The sequence below is a fragment of the Micromys minutus genome (genome assembly GCF_963924665.1).
Source record: "Micromys minutus genome assembly, chromosome: 24".
Classification (NCBI taxonomy): domain Eukaryota; kingdom Metazoa; phylum Chordata; class Mammalia; order Rodentia; family Muridae; genus Micromys; species Micromys minutus.
In genome coordinates, this window is record NC_137959.1 from 11,436,723 (window position 1) to 11,452,771 (window position 16,049).

Genomic DNA, 16,049 nt, shown 5'->3' on the forward strand with positions numbered 1-16,049 from the left:
CTCTAACATTTGCACTCGGTAATACAGGCCTGAACTGAGTCACACCAATTAGTACATGTGGGCCAGGAATAGACCAGGATAATGGAGTCTTGGTATAAGTACCATTTACTTATTATAGTTAATATATTATTGCTTTTAAAATCAAGAGATTTGTATCTTTCTCCCTCAACGAGAACTGTATGACTTACAGTTCTTCCAATGCCATGGGCAACTTGCAGATAGTTAGACTCAAGTAGGAAATTAGAATGAACCTGCCACCTTTTTGATATTGTAATGGTTTCACATACATAGAGCTTCCTTCCTGTGTGCTGATAAGGGCTAAGGACTTCAGTCCCAAAGCCTGGCTTCTCGGTGTTGGTTCGTCTTGATCCTCACTGCTGTGACTTTGCTCTCTGCAGGCGCACCTATGTGGGCAGTATGCCTGGTCGCATCATCAATGGCTTGAAGACTGTTGGGGTTAACAATCCAGTGTTCCTTTTGGATGAGGTTGACAAGCTGGGGAAGAGCCTGCAGGGGGATCCTGCAGCTGCACTGCTTGAGGTAAAGTCTAGAAGACTCTCTATGAAGTCATACTTGAGTATGAGTGAGCGTCATATCTAAGTCATGTATAGATTAGTGTGTAGTTACAGGAAAAAACAGTAGACTCAAGTCTGGAGCTAGTTACATCTGCATAAAAATCACAAACTTCTTTGTGATGTCTTTCTTTTTCATTTTTATGAAGTAAAATAAGATCTTAGACATGGCTTGTTATTCACACAGCAGTATTAAGTTTATTGTGAAGTGTGTGAAGTCCTTTCTCCCAGGCCCATCCTACTCCTGTGCTTTAGCCTCCAAAAGGCTTTGTTAGTTTGCTGTTTTCTAAACAGCTTGACTTGTCCATGCACAGTGGCACATGCCTCTCTGATTCTTTCTATTCAGGAGACTGCAGTTGGTGCCAGGCTAGGCTACATAACAAGATCCTGAAGAGAGTGAAGTAGAGGCTGGGGAGGGGCGAAAGAGGAAGCTCAAGGCTGCAGAACACAACTGCTTCATCAGGGCTGGAGAGATGGCTCAGCGGTTAGAGCACTGGCTGCTCTTCCAGAGGTCCTGAGTTCAGTTCCCAGCAACCACATGATGGCTCACAGCCATCTGTAATGGGATCCGATGCCCTCTTCTGGTGTGTCTGAAGACAGAGATAGTGCATTCGTATACAGAACTGCTTCATCTGTATGGACTCTGCTAAAGGAAACTGAGATTTTTGACTTTACTTTTTTGATTCCACGTTTTCCTTTATAAATTGTTATCTCTTTTTTAGTTACCTCATTATTAGTCGTTAACGTTTACAGATATGTGGTCCCTTTTCAGAGCTGAGCCAGGCAGGAGTTCTGTTCCTTTTGTTTTCTTATACCTGCTTTTGAAAACAAATTTTCTCTCTTCCTTGTACTTCACCAAGTGTTCTGCTCTCAGGACTGGCAGGCACTCAGGTGTTGTAGGTTTTACGTTGTAAGTTTTCCAGTTGGAACCAGTTGTTTTCTACCTTGGCACATGGATCTTTTCTATGTTGTCCTTCACCTCCCACCATGTTGACTTCCTGGCCTCCCCAGTCTGTGTTTTGGTTTACCTCACTCTGTGTTATTAATTCAACAGGAGCATCTGGAGAAAGCTTATCTGGGTGGTATTTTACAAATGCAAAATTTAAAGCAACTTTATGTTGCCTCGGGCTTCCCTGATAGTCTGAACGAGTCTAAAGTTCTAGTTGGAAATAATTTCTCTGTAGGGTTTTCCTTTACCCTAGTGACTTTCTGGTTTCTAGTGTTCCATTGGTAAGTCTGAAATCACTGTTTCTGTCCTGCCTTACTCTGAAAATGTATGTGGTGGTCCCTGAGAGAGTTTTCAGATGGCAGGAAAAACAATCAGGGTGACGTAGAAATGAGGTTGGGATCAGCCTAATTTAAATTACTGGTGCTGGGTCAAGACTTTGAGTCTGGCCTCAGTTCATATATTTTTGCCATATTTAAACATAGCACCGTTTTGGTGAAAATTTCTCAGATAACAGTTAACTCAGCCTGGTGAGTACAAGGGTTAAGACTTGTTTACATTGATTCTTTTTACACAGTACATATGGCTTCATCTATAAGAGAACTTCTTGTTGACTTAGAAAAAAAACATACTAGGGGTATCTCCTTCAACCTGAAGACTCAAAGTTTATATACCACCACAGTAGAAAATAAGTTCAGATTTCACTAGCAAATGGTGGGCAAGGAGGGCACCATGAAACAGAAGGGGAGTCTTACCTGGGTCACAGTTCCTTGTCTGATCATACATGGCATGACCTTACAGCTTTCTAGATTCAATAATAAGTACACTAGAGCTTTAAAAACAACCAGTGAGCATCTTATTCCCCAGGTTTTTTAATTTTTTGTTCATTTTGTTTTGTGTGTGTGATGCCCAGATAGAAGTATAACCCTGCATGTGCTGTACAGATTTCTGCCACTGACTGCATCCCTAACCCTCATACAGAGGCTTTTTTTGGTCACCATGTTAGTCCTAACTGGTATTCCTGTATCAAACAGCTGCAACACTAAACAGTTCCATTGGTTGCTGAATAGAACTGATTGTACAAGTATTCTCTTAGGTCAAAGAGCTACTCCAAGAAAATGCCATGTGAGCTAAATACCAGCAATTCTCCAGGGATGAGGCTAGAAAGCTCTGATTCTGCTCTGCCCTATGGAGGTTGCTAGGCTACAGGTTCTCACGTTTTTCTTAGTTACAAACTGGCAGTTTCTTGGGCTTCTGTCAACTTGGGAAAGGGAGGTAGGGTTAAAACAATATTAAATACCATAGCACTGGAACCATTTGCAGGAATCCAGTGTTTTCCTGGAATATACAGCTCTCAGCCTGTTCTAAATTGGAATGGAACATCTGAGGAGATCGGTTTGGCCTTTTTTGTCAGCGGGCTGGCTCGTTGCCTTTATGGAGAGGCAGCTTTTTAGAGTTCCTGGCTCTGCTTCATCCCCTTAGAATCATCCCAAATGATTTTAGTGCTTGCCGTTGACACTTTTATTGTGGTTTATCTCTTCTTTAGACAGCATGTATCTTCAAACTACTCTTTTTCAAAGATCTGTGAATTGTGTTTTGAGTCCCTTCGTATTTGAAGCCTATCATCTATGCCATAGCTTCTATGTGTTCTCTTCATAAAATATGGTAAAATTATGTCCTCACATATATATGTACACATGCATAAACATGTTTACTTGTACGCAAAACAAAATGGGTCATCTGTTAAGGCCACCACAACAAAATACTAGTGCAGATGACTTCTAAAAACTTGACAACTTTGAAGGCTGGACTTCTAAAATCAGATGTTGGCATGTGTCCTTCTAGGGCCTCTGTGGATTTTGAAGGTCTGTCATCTGTATCTGGATAGTTAGGGACACTCTGTTCTTAAAAAGATACCAGTTAGATTGCATTAGGACCTTCCTCCTACCCTCTTGTAACCTTGATTACCTCCTTTAAAAGTTCTGTGTCCAAATATCCACAGGGTATGTGCCACCCATTAGTGTGATCAAGAAAATCCCTCACAGGAGTATCCAGTGGTTTCCTTTAGTTGATTTTAGGTCCAGTTAGGTTGACATCAATATTAACCATCACACTCACTGAGTAAATCTTAAGGGGAAAACATCACTTTATCCTAACTGTCTGACTGTGTGAGTATTCTCAACCAAGAACATTTCATTAGTGTGCCTTTCTTTGTAGAGTGGAAGTACTTTTTTGTGTTCACTTCGGCAGCACATATACTAAAATGGGAACAAAACAGAGATTAGCATGGACCCTGTGCAAGGATGACAGGCAGATTTGTGAAGTGTTCCATATTTTTCTGTATCTTTTCTGTTTTATAAAATAGTCCTAATTTCTCCTAGCTTTCAACCATTAGAAACTCTTTTAATAGTTCCTTTTGAGTTGTTAGCTCTTATTCTGTAGCCCTGATAAGACAAGTAATTTAAGAGTCTTTTATAAATAAAGTTTACATTAACTATAAAAAGAGAAAGTACTTTATTGATTTTACAATATTAAACATTAAGTCTTACAGAATAAGAGATTAGGATCTTCTGAGAAATGTGATCTAGAGAGATACAATGAGTTTCTAAAACTCAAGATGTAAATAAAGGGCTTTGACTTAAAATTAACTGGTGGCTTTGTTTTTGTTTTGTAAGATTTATTATATATATGTACACTGTAGCTGTCTTCAGACTCACCAGAAGAGGGCATCAGATCCCATTTCAGATGGTTGTGAGCCACCGTGTGGTTACTGGGAACCACTGAGCCATCTCTCCAGCCCTGTGGCTTTGTTTTTATAAGTAATACTTTAAAGGGAATCAGAAGCAAGAAAAGGCTATTTTAGAAGACTGAATTTGGCATTTTGGGTTTTGTTTTTTGACTTTTTTGAGACAGGGTTTCTCTGTTGTAGCCCTGGCTGTCTGGGAACTCACTCTGTAGACCAGGCTGGCTTCAAACTCAGAGATTTGTCTGTCTCTGCCTCCTGAATGCTGGGATTAGAAATGTGCACCACCACAGCTGGCCTCTGATGAATATTTAAGTCGTGAAATTTCCATTTTGAATATGTATGCCCTAGAGAGTTCTGGGTAAATGTATGTTGAAGGTTTAGGGCAGGTCTGAGGATGTGAGTGCCTTAACCTGAAGTACATGAGCAGTAGCCTGGAGATTATTTCCTTAATACAGAGTTTTTCATTTTAGGAAACTGATTACTAAGGGGCAGGGAATTGGCTCCAGTGACAAAGGCACCTGCTGCCACCCAGACCCATGTGATGGAGGGATGAGTTCTACCGGCTGTCATATAACCTCCATAAGGATGTTGGGGTGCACATGCTGGTGCACACAGACACAGAATTTAAAAAATTAAACCAAATAATTAAGGCTAATTATTAAATTAGCTATTGCATCAGGTTAACTATTTTGGGGTGTTATTGGTGTTTTAAGAAGTCAGTTTCTAAAAAAAAAAAGAAAAAAAAAAGAAGTCAGTTTTCCATTGTGTTATATAAGAATATAGTAACAATTTGTAAAATTGTTTTATGTGGATTCCCCTTCCTGGTAAAGGATTTCTAACCGATATTTAGATAATGTTTGAAGAGGAATTTACTAATTATTCATTTACCTAAGAATTTCAAAATAATCTGCCTTTTACTTTATGTTTTAGCTGTGATACCAGAAGTAAAAATGGTTTGGCAGGGTAGGTAGCTTGTGGTCCACGTGAGCTGGTGGTAGAGATCCGAGGACAGCTCAGGGCAATGTTCAAGTCCTTGTGTTGGTGTGCCCTCAGCAGAATGTGTGACATGTTTTTATAAAGGATTTAGAATATGGGGTGGTTAGGTTTTTAATTATTCCTATGTTTATCAGCTAACCATTGAACAGAAATGTCAGCTTGCTGATACAGTGAGTGGGTTTTAGGTTGGTGTTAGAACTGACTTTGTTTAAATGTTAATCATTCTTTCCTAGGTGTTGGATCCTGAACAGAACCATAACTTCACAGACCACTATCTAAATGTGGCCTTTGACCTTTCCCAAGTTCTTTTCATAGCTACTGCCAACACCACTGCTACTATCCCACCTGCTTTGTTGGACAGGATGGAGATCATTCAGGTTCCAGGTATTTCATAAGTTTGTAGCCTCCCCTCTCCTGTGAGCATACCCTTTAAAATCATGCTGTGGAGTTTCAGTTGTCCAGAAGTTAATTTGTCACTATTTAATCTTCGAATTCTGCACAAGGAGTATAAACTGTCTTCTCTGTAGAGTCAGTGTCAAACAACAGGAGTGAGTTTGTTTATACCATGACAGGTAAGAGTTAGTATATGTTCTGGAAGACATCAGGAAAGAGCCAGTGTTGACTTCACATTCAGCTGCAATGTTACCTTCAGGGATAATAACTTCTTAGAATGTCAGATACTCTTCTCTGAAGCAGTTCCCAAAGTTACAGATGAAAAAGACTTATTTATACAAAGCCAATATCTAAAACTCAGTTACAGCTCCCCTCTCTATCAGGCTTTGAAGGTTCTGCCTTTTTTATGGAAAGATATTACACACTAATTGACTAACTCTCCCCTGGTGACTGGCCTCACTCTCACCTGAAAGCTCATGGTGCCTTCAGACTGCTCTCTCCTCTCAGAGATGACGTCAGACAGTTAAATGGTTGTGGTTTTCAACCATTTCTTTTCCTCACTGTAGTGTAAAAAAATACCCTTTTAAGTTACACTCAAATCCTTACCTTTTCACTTTACTTAATTGCTCAAAATTATTTTGTCATTAAAAAGATCCAACATCAGTGAGTATTCACTTAGTGAAAATTGGGTAGAGTCTAAATATATTAAATTTTAATTGTGCTAATGTATTTTTCATTCTAAACATTTTTACTCCTCTGTAAATGTTAACTGGATTTCTCAGTTACCTGAAACTGTGTATTTACATGGCTAAAGTAATGGATGAGATTCAGTTGTCCAGAGGCGACGCATGAAGGCAGGCAGTCCATGAGCTGCTGTGTGAGGCAATCAGAGATGAGCTCTGTGGTGCTGCCTCTGCCTCCAATAACTGTGCTCATCCTGTTCTCTAGCCTGTGGATGTTTTCAGGCCTCTTCTTCCTGCCCAGGAGGTGTTATCAACCCATATTCGAAGCCATTGTTTATTAGGTGGGATTTTTTTTTTCTTACAGAATTTAAAGATAAAGTAAATCTGCTCATTCGTGCTTCTTAGTCAATAAGAACATAAAATCTCTTAATTATGTTGTATATATTTTTATAAAATGTGAAGGTAATTCCAAACTGATTTGGTTTAGATTTCCTTATTCTGGTTATATTGCTAAATGAAGTAATACTTAAGCTCATTCTAAATCTCACATCTAGTGAATTGAATTTAATCCATTAAAAACTGAGGCAGAGGCTAGAGAGAGTTCAGCTTAGAGCACTTGATGCTCTCACAGATAACCAATGGTGGTTCTCAACACTTACATAGTGGCTCACAACCGTCTGTAAATCCAATCCCAAGGGATACTACATCCTCTTCTGATTTCTGTGGGCACCAGGCATGCACATGGTACACAAACATATATATACCCAAAACATTCATACACATAAAGTGAGTAAATCTTAAAAACCAAAGAAAATGTGGCGATGTAGAAGCCTGGTGGATACTTAGAGAAAAGGGTCTCTTCTTTTTCAGGGTACACACAGGAGGAGAAGATAGAGATTGCCCACAGGCACCTGATCCCTAAGCAGCTGGAGCAACACGGGCTGACTCCTCAGCAGATTCAGATCCCCCAGCTTACTACTCTGGCCATCATTACCAGGTCAGTCATCTTGAAGATAAGGATTTTTTTTTTTTTTTTTTTTTTTTTTGAGACAGGGTTTCTCTGAGTAGCCCTGGCTGTCCTAGAACTCACTCTGTAGACCAGGGTAGCCTTGAACTCACTGAGATCTGCCTGCCTCAGCCTCCCAAGTGCTGGGATTAAAGGTATGTGCTACCACCACCCAGCTAAAGATGGGATCTTTAATGCAGGTCCGTGCACCGAGGAAACATTTGATAGGCATTCTAGAGCGTGAACTCCTTAGCATCTGAAGGCACTGCGGTAGCTGTGCCTAGCTCTGGAAAAGAGGTTCACCATGAAGCCATCAAGCAGGGACTTGTACTGTACCACGGCAAACTAAGGGGTTAATAGAATAGGTCAGAACCAAGCTTGTAAAAAATATAGAAATGCCCTTTTATGCCCATGGTAGCATACACCTTTAATCCCAGCCCTTGGGTCCAGAGGTAGGCAAACCTCAGATCTTCAGAACAAGTTCCAGAATAGCTAGGGCAACACAGAGAAAATCTGTCTTAGGAGAAAAAGCAAAAACAAAACAACAAAAACAACCACAAAAACCCTTAAGCTGCTACTTTCAGACACCTTTTTCTTTCATTCAAACCTTTTTGTTCCTCTTCATTAAGAGATTTAAAATAAAAATAATCCTTAGAGTTTTTGATGTTAGGACTTAATGCTAGAGCGATAGAGACTGTTCTTTCCCAAAGTTGCTGCCAAGTATTTAAGTATTTAGGTACTGCATTCATTTTCTTAGCAGGGGCTGCCATGATGGCATACGCCTTTAATCCCAGCACTGGAAGACAGAGGCAGTGGCCAGCCGGGCCTACAGAGTGAGTTCCAGGACAGCCAGAACTATATAGAAAGACCTAAACTCTTTCCTCCCTCCCATCCCCCCACAAAATGAATAAAGTATTACTTCATCTTATTTATATGTTATGTGTTTGAATGAAAAATAGACACTGTTGGGAATTTATGTTGGCCATAGCCTCTTACAGTTTCCCTGGCTCACTATGACCAATTGATTGCACACACCATCCAAACAACTTGGGTCTGCAAGAAGTCCAGCAGCCCTTTCCTAGTAACTTGTTTTCAAGAGATGTGAAGGTCTCTCCATGCTTGCCGGGCTCTCACTCCTTTGTGATCCGTGCCAGCTTTTCTCCAGGTCTCTTTAGTTATACTCAGAAAGTAGGTCTAAACCGGACCCAAGAGTTTCTTTTTCCTAATTTGTTTTGACATATACTGTGTGGATAATGCCAGAAGAAATAAACTGAGTGATTAGCCAAAGTCTTCCAGAAGTGACATCACTCTGGGCTTCTAACAAGCCACTGAACCTTTATGCTAACGTCTACATCTGAAAAGCCAGTGATTGAGAAGAGCAGTCAGTGCTCTTAACCTCTGAGCATCTTTCCAGCCCTAAGGGTTTTTAAAATTTGTGACAGTGTACTAATTATCCCAGGCTGGCCTCCATCCCATGAAGATAACTCTTGGTCACTCTAACCTTCTAAGTGTTGAGATTACAGGTGCCACCAAGCCCTGGTCAGTTTCTCTGATTCCTTCAGCAGTATTTCAAGAAAAATAAATTTGGAACCAGATTACATTGACAAGTTGTGATCAGTAAGCTCCTTAATATATCACCAAGAAATAAGTGGCATTTAATGTACTGCCAATTTTGTTTTAGGTGTATTGCATAGCCAAAGATTTTGTTGTAGATAAAGGGTAATCAGTTGGAGATTATGTAAGGAAATAGTTATGGCTGAAAAGACACCTTAATGTTAAAAAACAAAAAACCAACAACAAAAAAAAAAAAAAAAAACCCACTAATTTTAATGAGATATGTTATGTGTGAAGATGTATTTCTTTTTAAATTAACCTTCAAATCTACATTGTTTCTTTAGGGAACTGGCTGTTCCTCTTTTGCTTATTTACAGTGTTTATCCAGAAGTAAAACATTTTATCTTTACAGATACACTAGAGAAGCAGGAGTCCGTTCTCTGGACAGGAAGTTTGGGGCTATCTGTCGGGCTGTTGCAGTGAAAGTTGCAGAAGGCCAGCATAAGGAAGCCAAGCTGGAGCGTTCAGATGCGACTGACGGAGAAGGTTTGTGCCTTTGTTCTGGTATTCCCAGTCTGGCAGGAAATGGGAATAGTGCTACCAGTGGAGCAAGGAAAGTATCATCCTTGAAGCAATAGTGTGTCCCCTGAGTATGGAATAACACGAGGTGTATGGGTTTCTCAAGAGTTAACTCTTCTTCAGTATTCTTCAGTATTCCTATGAGATAACATAGTGATCTTCTCCAGATTGCTACAGTGGGTATACTTTACATTTGGTTTGATGTTCTCTTTTTGACTGGTGCAGGCAATTGTTACATCCTTAAATAATTTAAAATGAAGTTATTAGAAGCTAAATGTGATCACACACATCTATAATCTCAGCACTCCTGAGGCTCTGGCAAGTTCAAGGCCAGCTTGTTCTACACAGTAAGAGCCTGTCTTAAAAATACCAATGATGAGGAGGAGGAGCTATCTAAGTCTGCCAACACACATCTCATATACTAGAAGAGATTCATGTGTGTCTCTCACACTGCTTCTTTTATAGGTACATAATTAAATATAAATTTCTCTGAATAATTCTGGAGGTCATGCCCTAAGGAGAGTTTCCCTATTGCAGTTATTCAAATACATGTGTTTCCTTTGTTTCCGGTTAAAGTATGTGGTCTTCTTGCCAGAGGAGATTGAGATTCTAAGGCGATTCCATCATCAAAGCGTGTTGTTATGTGATTTGCCAAAACTTGCTTTTGTGACATTTAGTGGTAAGGAATTAAAACTTACTTCATAGGAAACAGATTTATTAGTTCTACCATTTCCAAACTCTTCCCAGAATGCAGTTAGGTGAGTGTGAGAGAAGAGCCGTACTGCGTGGTGGTCTTGGTAGACCAGATGTTGTTTAGGTGCACGAACAGGTAGGTATGCACATGACCCTCTTGATTCTGTGTGATCTTACCTGCTCTCATGTTGCTCAGAACCTCACTGTTCATTCTTTCTTGAGAATAAACCTCAATTTTAGCTGAATTGGACTGATATAATTATACTATATAGAAAAGGAATATTGAAATCTAATTGTTTCTTATAAGGATATAAGACTTCTGTTGACCTTTGTATGATTTGTGTCTCCCAAGTTCATATGTTGGAAACTTAGCCTCCAGTACTCTTGTGAGGTGGGGACTTTTAAGAAATGATGAGAAGCTAGGTAGTAACTCAGTGGTGGTGCACTTGCATGGAGCCATAAGGCCCTGGGTTCTATCCTGAGTGAGTCGTAAGGCTCTTTCCTTGTGACTGGATTAATTAATGCACTGCCTTGAGGAAGTGGGTTGCATTCCACAGTAGTAGATTCCTGGTGAATGGATGGGTTTGGGCTTCCTTCGCCTCTGCCTCTCAGGAGCTCACTTGTCATATGATCCTTTCTGCCACACGAGCAGAGCCTTCCTTGGCGTGGTTCTTGGCTCTTAGGCTTCTCAAGTGTCCAAAATGGTGAATCACACGCATTCCACTCACAACTTACCGAGGCCGTGGCATTCTGCCATTGCAGCACAAAACAGATGGGGTCAGTTCTCGCTCATACTCTCAGGGATACTGCAATCCCTGAGCCTTTTTAGGATTTCATAGCTCAGATCAATCTGTTGTTGATAACCCTCTGAACTCTAGACACTGGGGTTGCTGCTTTCTCTAACCAGCCTGCTGTTTTTGTCTGTTTACATTATATTTTCCAAAATTTGTCAGCATCCCTTTATCAGTCACCTTTATTCTTACCTCCTTGTGCTTAAGACTTTTTCATTTCTGATCGTTTTAGTAGAGGTACTATGAAGACATATTCAGACTACACTTTGTAGAAATTGTAGTTGTAAAAACTGTCCTAGGCAAGTAAATGCCTGTGAAGAGAAGGCCATGCGGAGGCAGGGCACGGCTCTCTTGCCTCGTTAGTTAGGAGTTGTGCTCTTCCTGCACTGTCTCGTGCTCAGTCCAAAGCCATCTAACCCTTTGTCTTCCTGTTGGATCTGATACGATTGAAAAGGCAAAGTGAAATGTGTCTATGTAACACATTTGGAAGTTTATGTTTAGGATTTAGATGGTGATTTTAGAATTTTTAACACATCCAGAGGTGTCAGCTGAATTTTCCTCTGTTATAATGCAGATTAATGTTTGTATATATATATAACCATTAGCATATTTCTAATATTTTTTCTTAAATTATCTTTACAAATATCCAAGAACTTGTTCAAGAAGCTTGGGAACTGTTTATGAATGTAAAGTTTTTTGTTGTTTGTTTGGTTTGTGAGTTTTTTTGTTTGTTTGTTTTGAGACAGGGTTTCTCTGTGTATCCCTGGCTGTCCTGGAACTCACTGTGCAGACCAGGCTGGCCTTGAACTCAGAGATCTGCCTGCCTCTGACTCCCAAGAGCTGGGATTAAAGGCAAGTGCCACTACACCTGGCTTGAACTTAGAGTTTGTTTGTTTGTTTGTTTGTTTGTTTTAAGATTTACTTATTTATTTTTATGTATGAGTACACTGTAGCTGTCTTCAGACACACCAAAAAGAGGGCATCAGATCCCATTTCAGATGGTTGTGAGCTACTATGTGGTTGCTGGGAGTTGAACTCAGGACCTCTGGAAGAACAGTCAGTGCTCTGAACCACTTAGCCATCTCTCTCGCCCTGAACATACAGTTTTTATGAGAGTATTTACTTAGGTTTCTGTCGTTGTTGTTGTTTTCTTTAATTGCAGGTCATCTTGTACATGATCAAATAGCTGAGCAAATTTGAGTAGATGAGCTATTTCCTAAGGCACCTAAACTCATTCTTAATTAAGAAGACATTTGTTTTAGGTTCCTTACCAGAGGCACAGACATAGCCTAAGGGTTCTGATATTTCTGATATCATGAGACAAAAGACTGTCTTCAAGAGTTAATAGAATAATTACAAGGAATATCATAATTAAAATATATAGTATATTGTATAACTATAATAAATGGTGTTTATGACCTCCAACAACTCAAAAGGAACGTTTCTACAAAAGAATCTGCATTGGGTTTTTGTGCCAGAACACTCAGTAACTGAACATTTCTGATTAGAAAATGATTTCTTTAAAGTAGGAGTTATTTATTTAAAATAATTGCTTCAGAAATTTCAAGTAATTCCCTGGGTGAGTTACTTTTAATGTTAGAAATAAGGCTGGTCTTAGGGTTACTGCCAGGAAGAAAAGTAGCTTTGGGCCACAAGCTTCAAAACAGGCAGAAACTGCCAGTGTTTTTAATAAGCTTTCTGGACAGACCCAGTAGCTCTGGTCTATGAGCAGCTGTCTATGTGGGATTGTAGTGCAAATTACTCTGGACACACAGAAATGGAGGAGTCGAGAAGGCAGATGAGGGATATAGTTGGTTACTGTCAAAAATGGAACATCGGTGTTGAGGTAGCTGTAAAGCAAGGCCTTCCGTAAAGTGTTAAGTCCCGTCTTTCTACATGGCATTGGGTATTCCAGGTTCTTTTCCTCCCTGGGGTATTAGTTGGGTTGAATAAAAGCACATAACTAAAGTTTTACTCTGATATTTGCCTATCTTTTGCTAAGACAAATATTCTATATGTTCATTTACATATTTCAAATTGTCCACTTTGAAACTCATGTGATTCATAAATCTTTCTCACATTCTTCAGTAAATACTGTGACTTGCGTCTTGGATCTTGGGAACAGACACATACACATGGCAAAGTCAGATTTGTCTCTATTTGTTTGCAGTACTAGAGATTGTACCTAGAGCATTGTACATGTAAGCCACGGTCTCTATTCTAAGCTATATCCTTACCTTTTTTTTCTCTTTTCTTTTTTTTTTTCTCTTCTCTCTCTCTCTTTCTCTCATTAAGTTGCCCAGGCTGGCCTTGAACCTGCAATTCTTCTCATGAGTAGCTGGAGTTTCAGGTTTGTGCCACCAGGTCTGATAGGCATTGCTTACATTTATTCATCCTAGAATTTCCCAATCTTTTCAAAAGTGTGGACTAAGTTCTTCCATCAATTTAAAAAAAAAAAAAAAACTATACCTGTCTCACTCTTTTTTTAAAGAATTATTTATTTTATGTATATAAATACACTGTTGATATCTTCAGAAACACTAGCAGAGGACGTCAGTTCCCATTACAGATGGTTGTGAGCCACCATGTGGTGGCTGGGATTTGAACTCTGGGACTCTGGAAGAGCAGTCAGTGCTCTTAACCCCTGAGCCATCTCTCCAGCCCTCTTTTCATCTCTTTTAAATCTATCTTTTTCCCTGTTTTCTTGACTATTCAACATGGATTTAGGGTACCTGTCTGAGCAGTTTGTCATCTGACCCAGCTGTGAGTCTTGTCTGTCCCCTGCCAGTTTTAGCTGCTGCTGCTGTTGGGTGAATATAATGGTTGTCTTCTGTTTCTGTTTTGTTTTACTTTATATCATGTCTTCTGTTTATACGGAGCAGTGTGTGGAACCTAGGATCTCGAATACTAAGCCAGCACCAGGTTCTACCCCAGCCTTGTTTCTTGTTCTTCCTCTTCATTTTTTTAAAAATTTATAATGACAATCATTGCCTTCTAAAAAGGGCGACATTTTCTCCTCAGAAATCACTGGGGACCAGCAGCCACTCTTGTTGATACTATCAGGACTTTGCTTTAGACTTCTTGTTGGACTGCTCTATTTCTGGTTTAGCCTTATTCCTAAAATGTGATCTTTACTGCTAGAATGTGTTCTGAAAATCAGTTCTTACTGCTGATGTGACCCTTCCTTGTGAGTTCTCGATTGAGACTAGTTGGGCCTTCACTTTCCAGTTGTTTTTCCTTCTGGGTTTTTAGAATCCACCCTAAACATGCTCTAGTTAGGAGCCAGTCACATCTGGAAGGATTTTCCCAGCTCCTCTGTCAAGGAAGTCAAAGCTGTTTTGACAAATGACTTCTCAGAGTCATTTCAACTAAACCCTTCAAGACTGACAGCACAGCTCATCTTCTAAGCATTCTCAGGCTGGAATGATGCACAATTCTAGCCCATGTCCCCAAATAAGGAAGACGGAGAAGAGATATTTCTAGGTCTAGAGGGTTGAAGCTCATGTCTAAAGTGCACACTTGGCCAAACTGCAGAATTAGGGAGGCTAGGCCACACACCACTCAAGTGATCCTGATTTGATTCAAATCCCATCATAGACACTCAGCAGACACTGTTCCCTTACCTCTGTCATCCAGTTAGCGGGCTCCTCTTGAAACTTGACAGCTCCCAGTCCACAGGATCTTAAGAGCTCTATTTTCGGAAGGAAAGAGCTAGTGGTTGGACCTTATTTCCATGAAGACAGACTTATCTTCTCATAACAAACTGCTGAACCCTCTGATCACCTCAGAATGCTGTCTGGTGAGGCCACAGCCTCTCTCTGAGGAGGACGGTGTATAGTTGAGTGTGGATCCTGTTTTGCCTGAGGTGCATTTTGATTTGTATTAGTCCCCTGTCCTCCAGAAGGTATACTGACAGTGCCTCAGCCTAATGTAAATACTGTGTCTTAAACCTTAGTGCATCCTTCCTAGGTACCATCACAATTTTTAAAAATACATCAGAATAAAAAATTTGATTTCTGTGCCTTACAGCTCCTCCTTCATTCACTTTAATTCTTGTAACCACAGCCTTGCCTGTAGGCAGGAACGGGGTAGGTGAATAGAGAGTCACCCACCCCCTGAGCTCACATACTTAGGGCAGATGCCCTCAAGTGCTTGGTGTGTGATTCCTCACCCCACTCAATGTGTTAGCTCTTCTCATGTTCCTGTTCTGCAGGAAGAGGTGGTCCTGTGATGGGCTGCTAGCTGTCAGAGGTCTTTGTGGTCATTTCCTACCATTGACTTCTCAAGTTGAAAACATGCTTTGAGTATTTTACATGTAGGTCCCTCCTAACCAAAACAGGAAGCTGTTCCTGCAGAAAAACCAGGTGATTTTTATTTTTTCAACTTCCTTTCTGACTAGTCTCCAAATTTGAAGATTTCCTTTCTTGCTTTGTTACTTTGTTACTCAGTTACTTTCTTTTCAGCAAGCTACCCACAGACTAATTAAAACTGCCAGGCATTTAAAAACTACTTATAAAGCTACTTATTCGTGGTTTTTATGGGTCAGGGACCCAGGAGCAGAAAGAGTATATAAGTGTCTGTGATTGAAAACTTGTCCTCAGCCCCAGTCACAAAAGAACAGACATAATATGCAGTCACTGATAATTGGATACTGGCCCCACAAAGCTCTGAACACCTAAGAAACAACTCTCAGACCATATGAAGCTCAAAAAGAAGGAAGGCCAAAATGTAGAAGCATCAGTCCTTCTTAGAAAAATAAGTAAATAAGTGTATAGCACCCTCTCAGAGTGGGGTACACCTAGACCTTAGATCATTAATAACTCAAGAGCTAAGAATGCAGCCTTGTGGCAATCTTTGGTACTTAAAAATCATTATGTTTAATCTTTACACACCAAGAAAACTTCGACTATTTCCATGTTACATTTTGTTTTACATGTACTTTATGCTTATGGTAACTAGTAAATTTTCAATGCACACCATCAAACCTTTAAAAAAAAAATCAAGTACTGAACAAAAAATATATTCATGTAGTTTTATGCAAAATGCTTTTAAAATCTGTACATTTATATCTGTTTTTAAAAATAAAGTAG

The 16,049-nt window shown here is 39.9% G+C and overlaps 1 protein-coding gene across 1 annotated transcript in view; it reads left to right on the forward strand.

The window, feature by feature from the left end:
• The window catches only part of LONP2 (lon peptidase 2, peroxisomal), a 79,820-nt gene that overhangs the window by 31,327 nt on the left and 32,444 nt on the right, over positions 1–16,049 (forward strand). The window contains exons 8-11 of the mRNA XM_080936972.1: positions 399–540; positions 5,494–5,644; positions 7,207–7,333; positions 9,309–9,442. Coding sequence (XP_080793098.1) covers positions 399–540; positions 5,494–5,644; positions 7,207–7,333; positions 9,309–9,442 — 554 coding nt within the window. The remainder of the gene's footprint in view (positions 1–398; positions 541–5,493; positions 5,645–7,206; positions 7,334–9,308; positions 9,443–16,049) is intronic.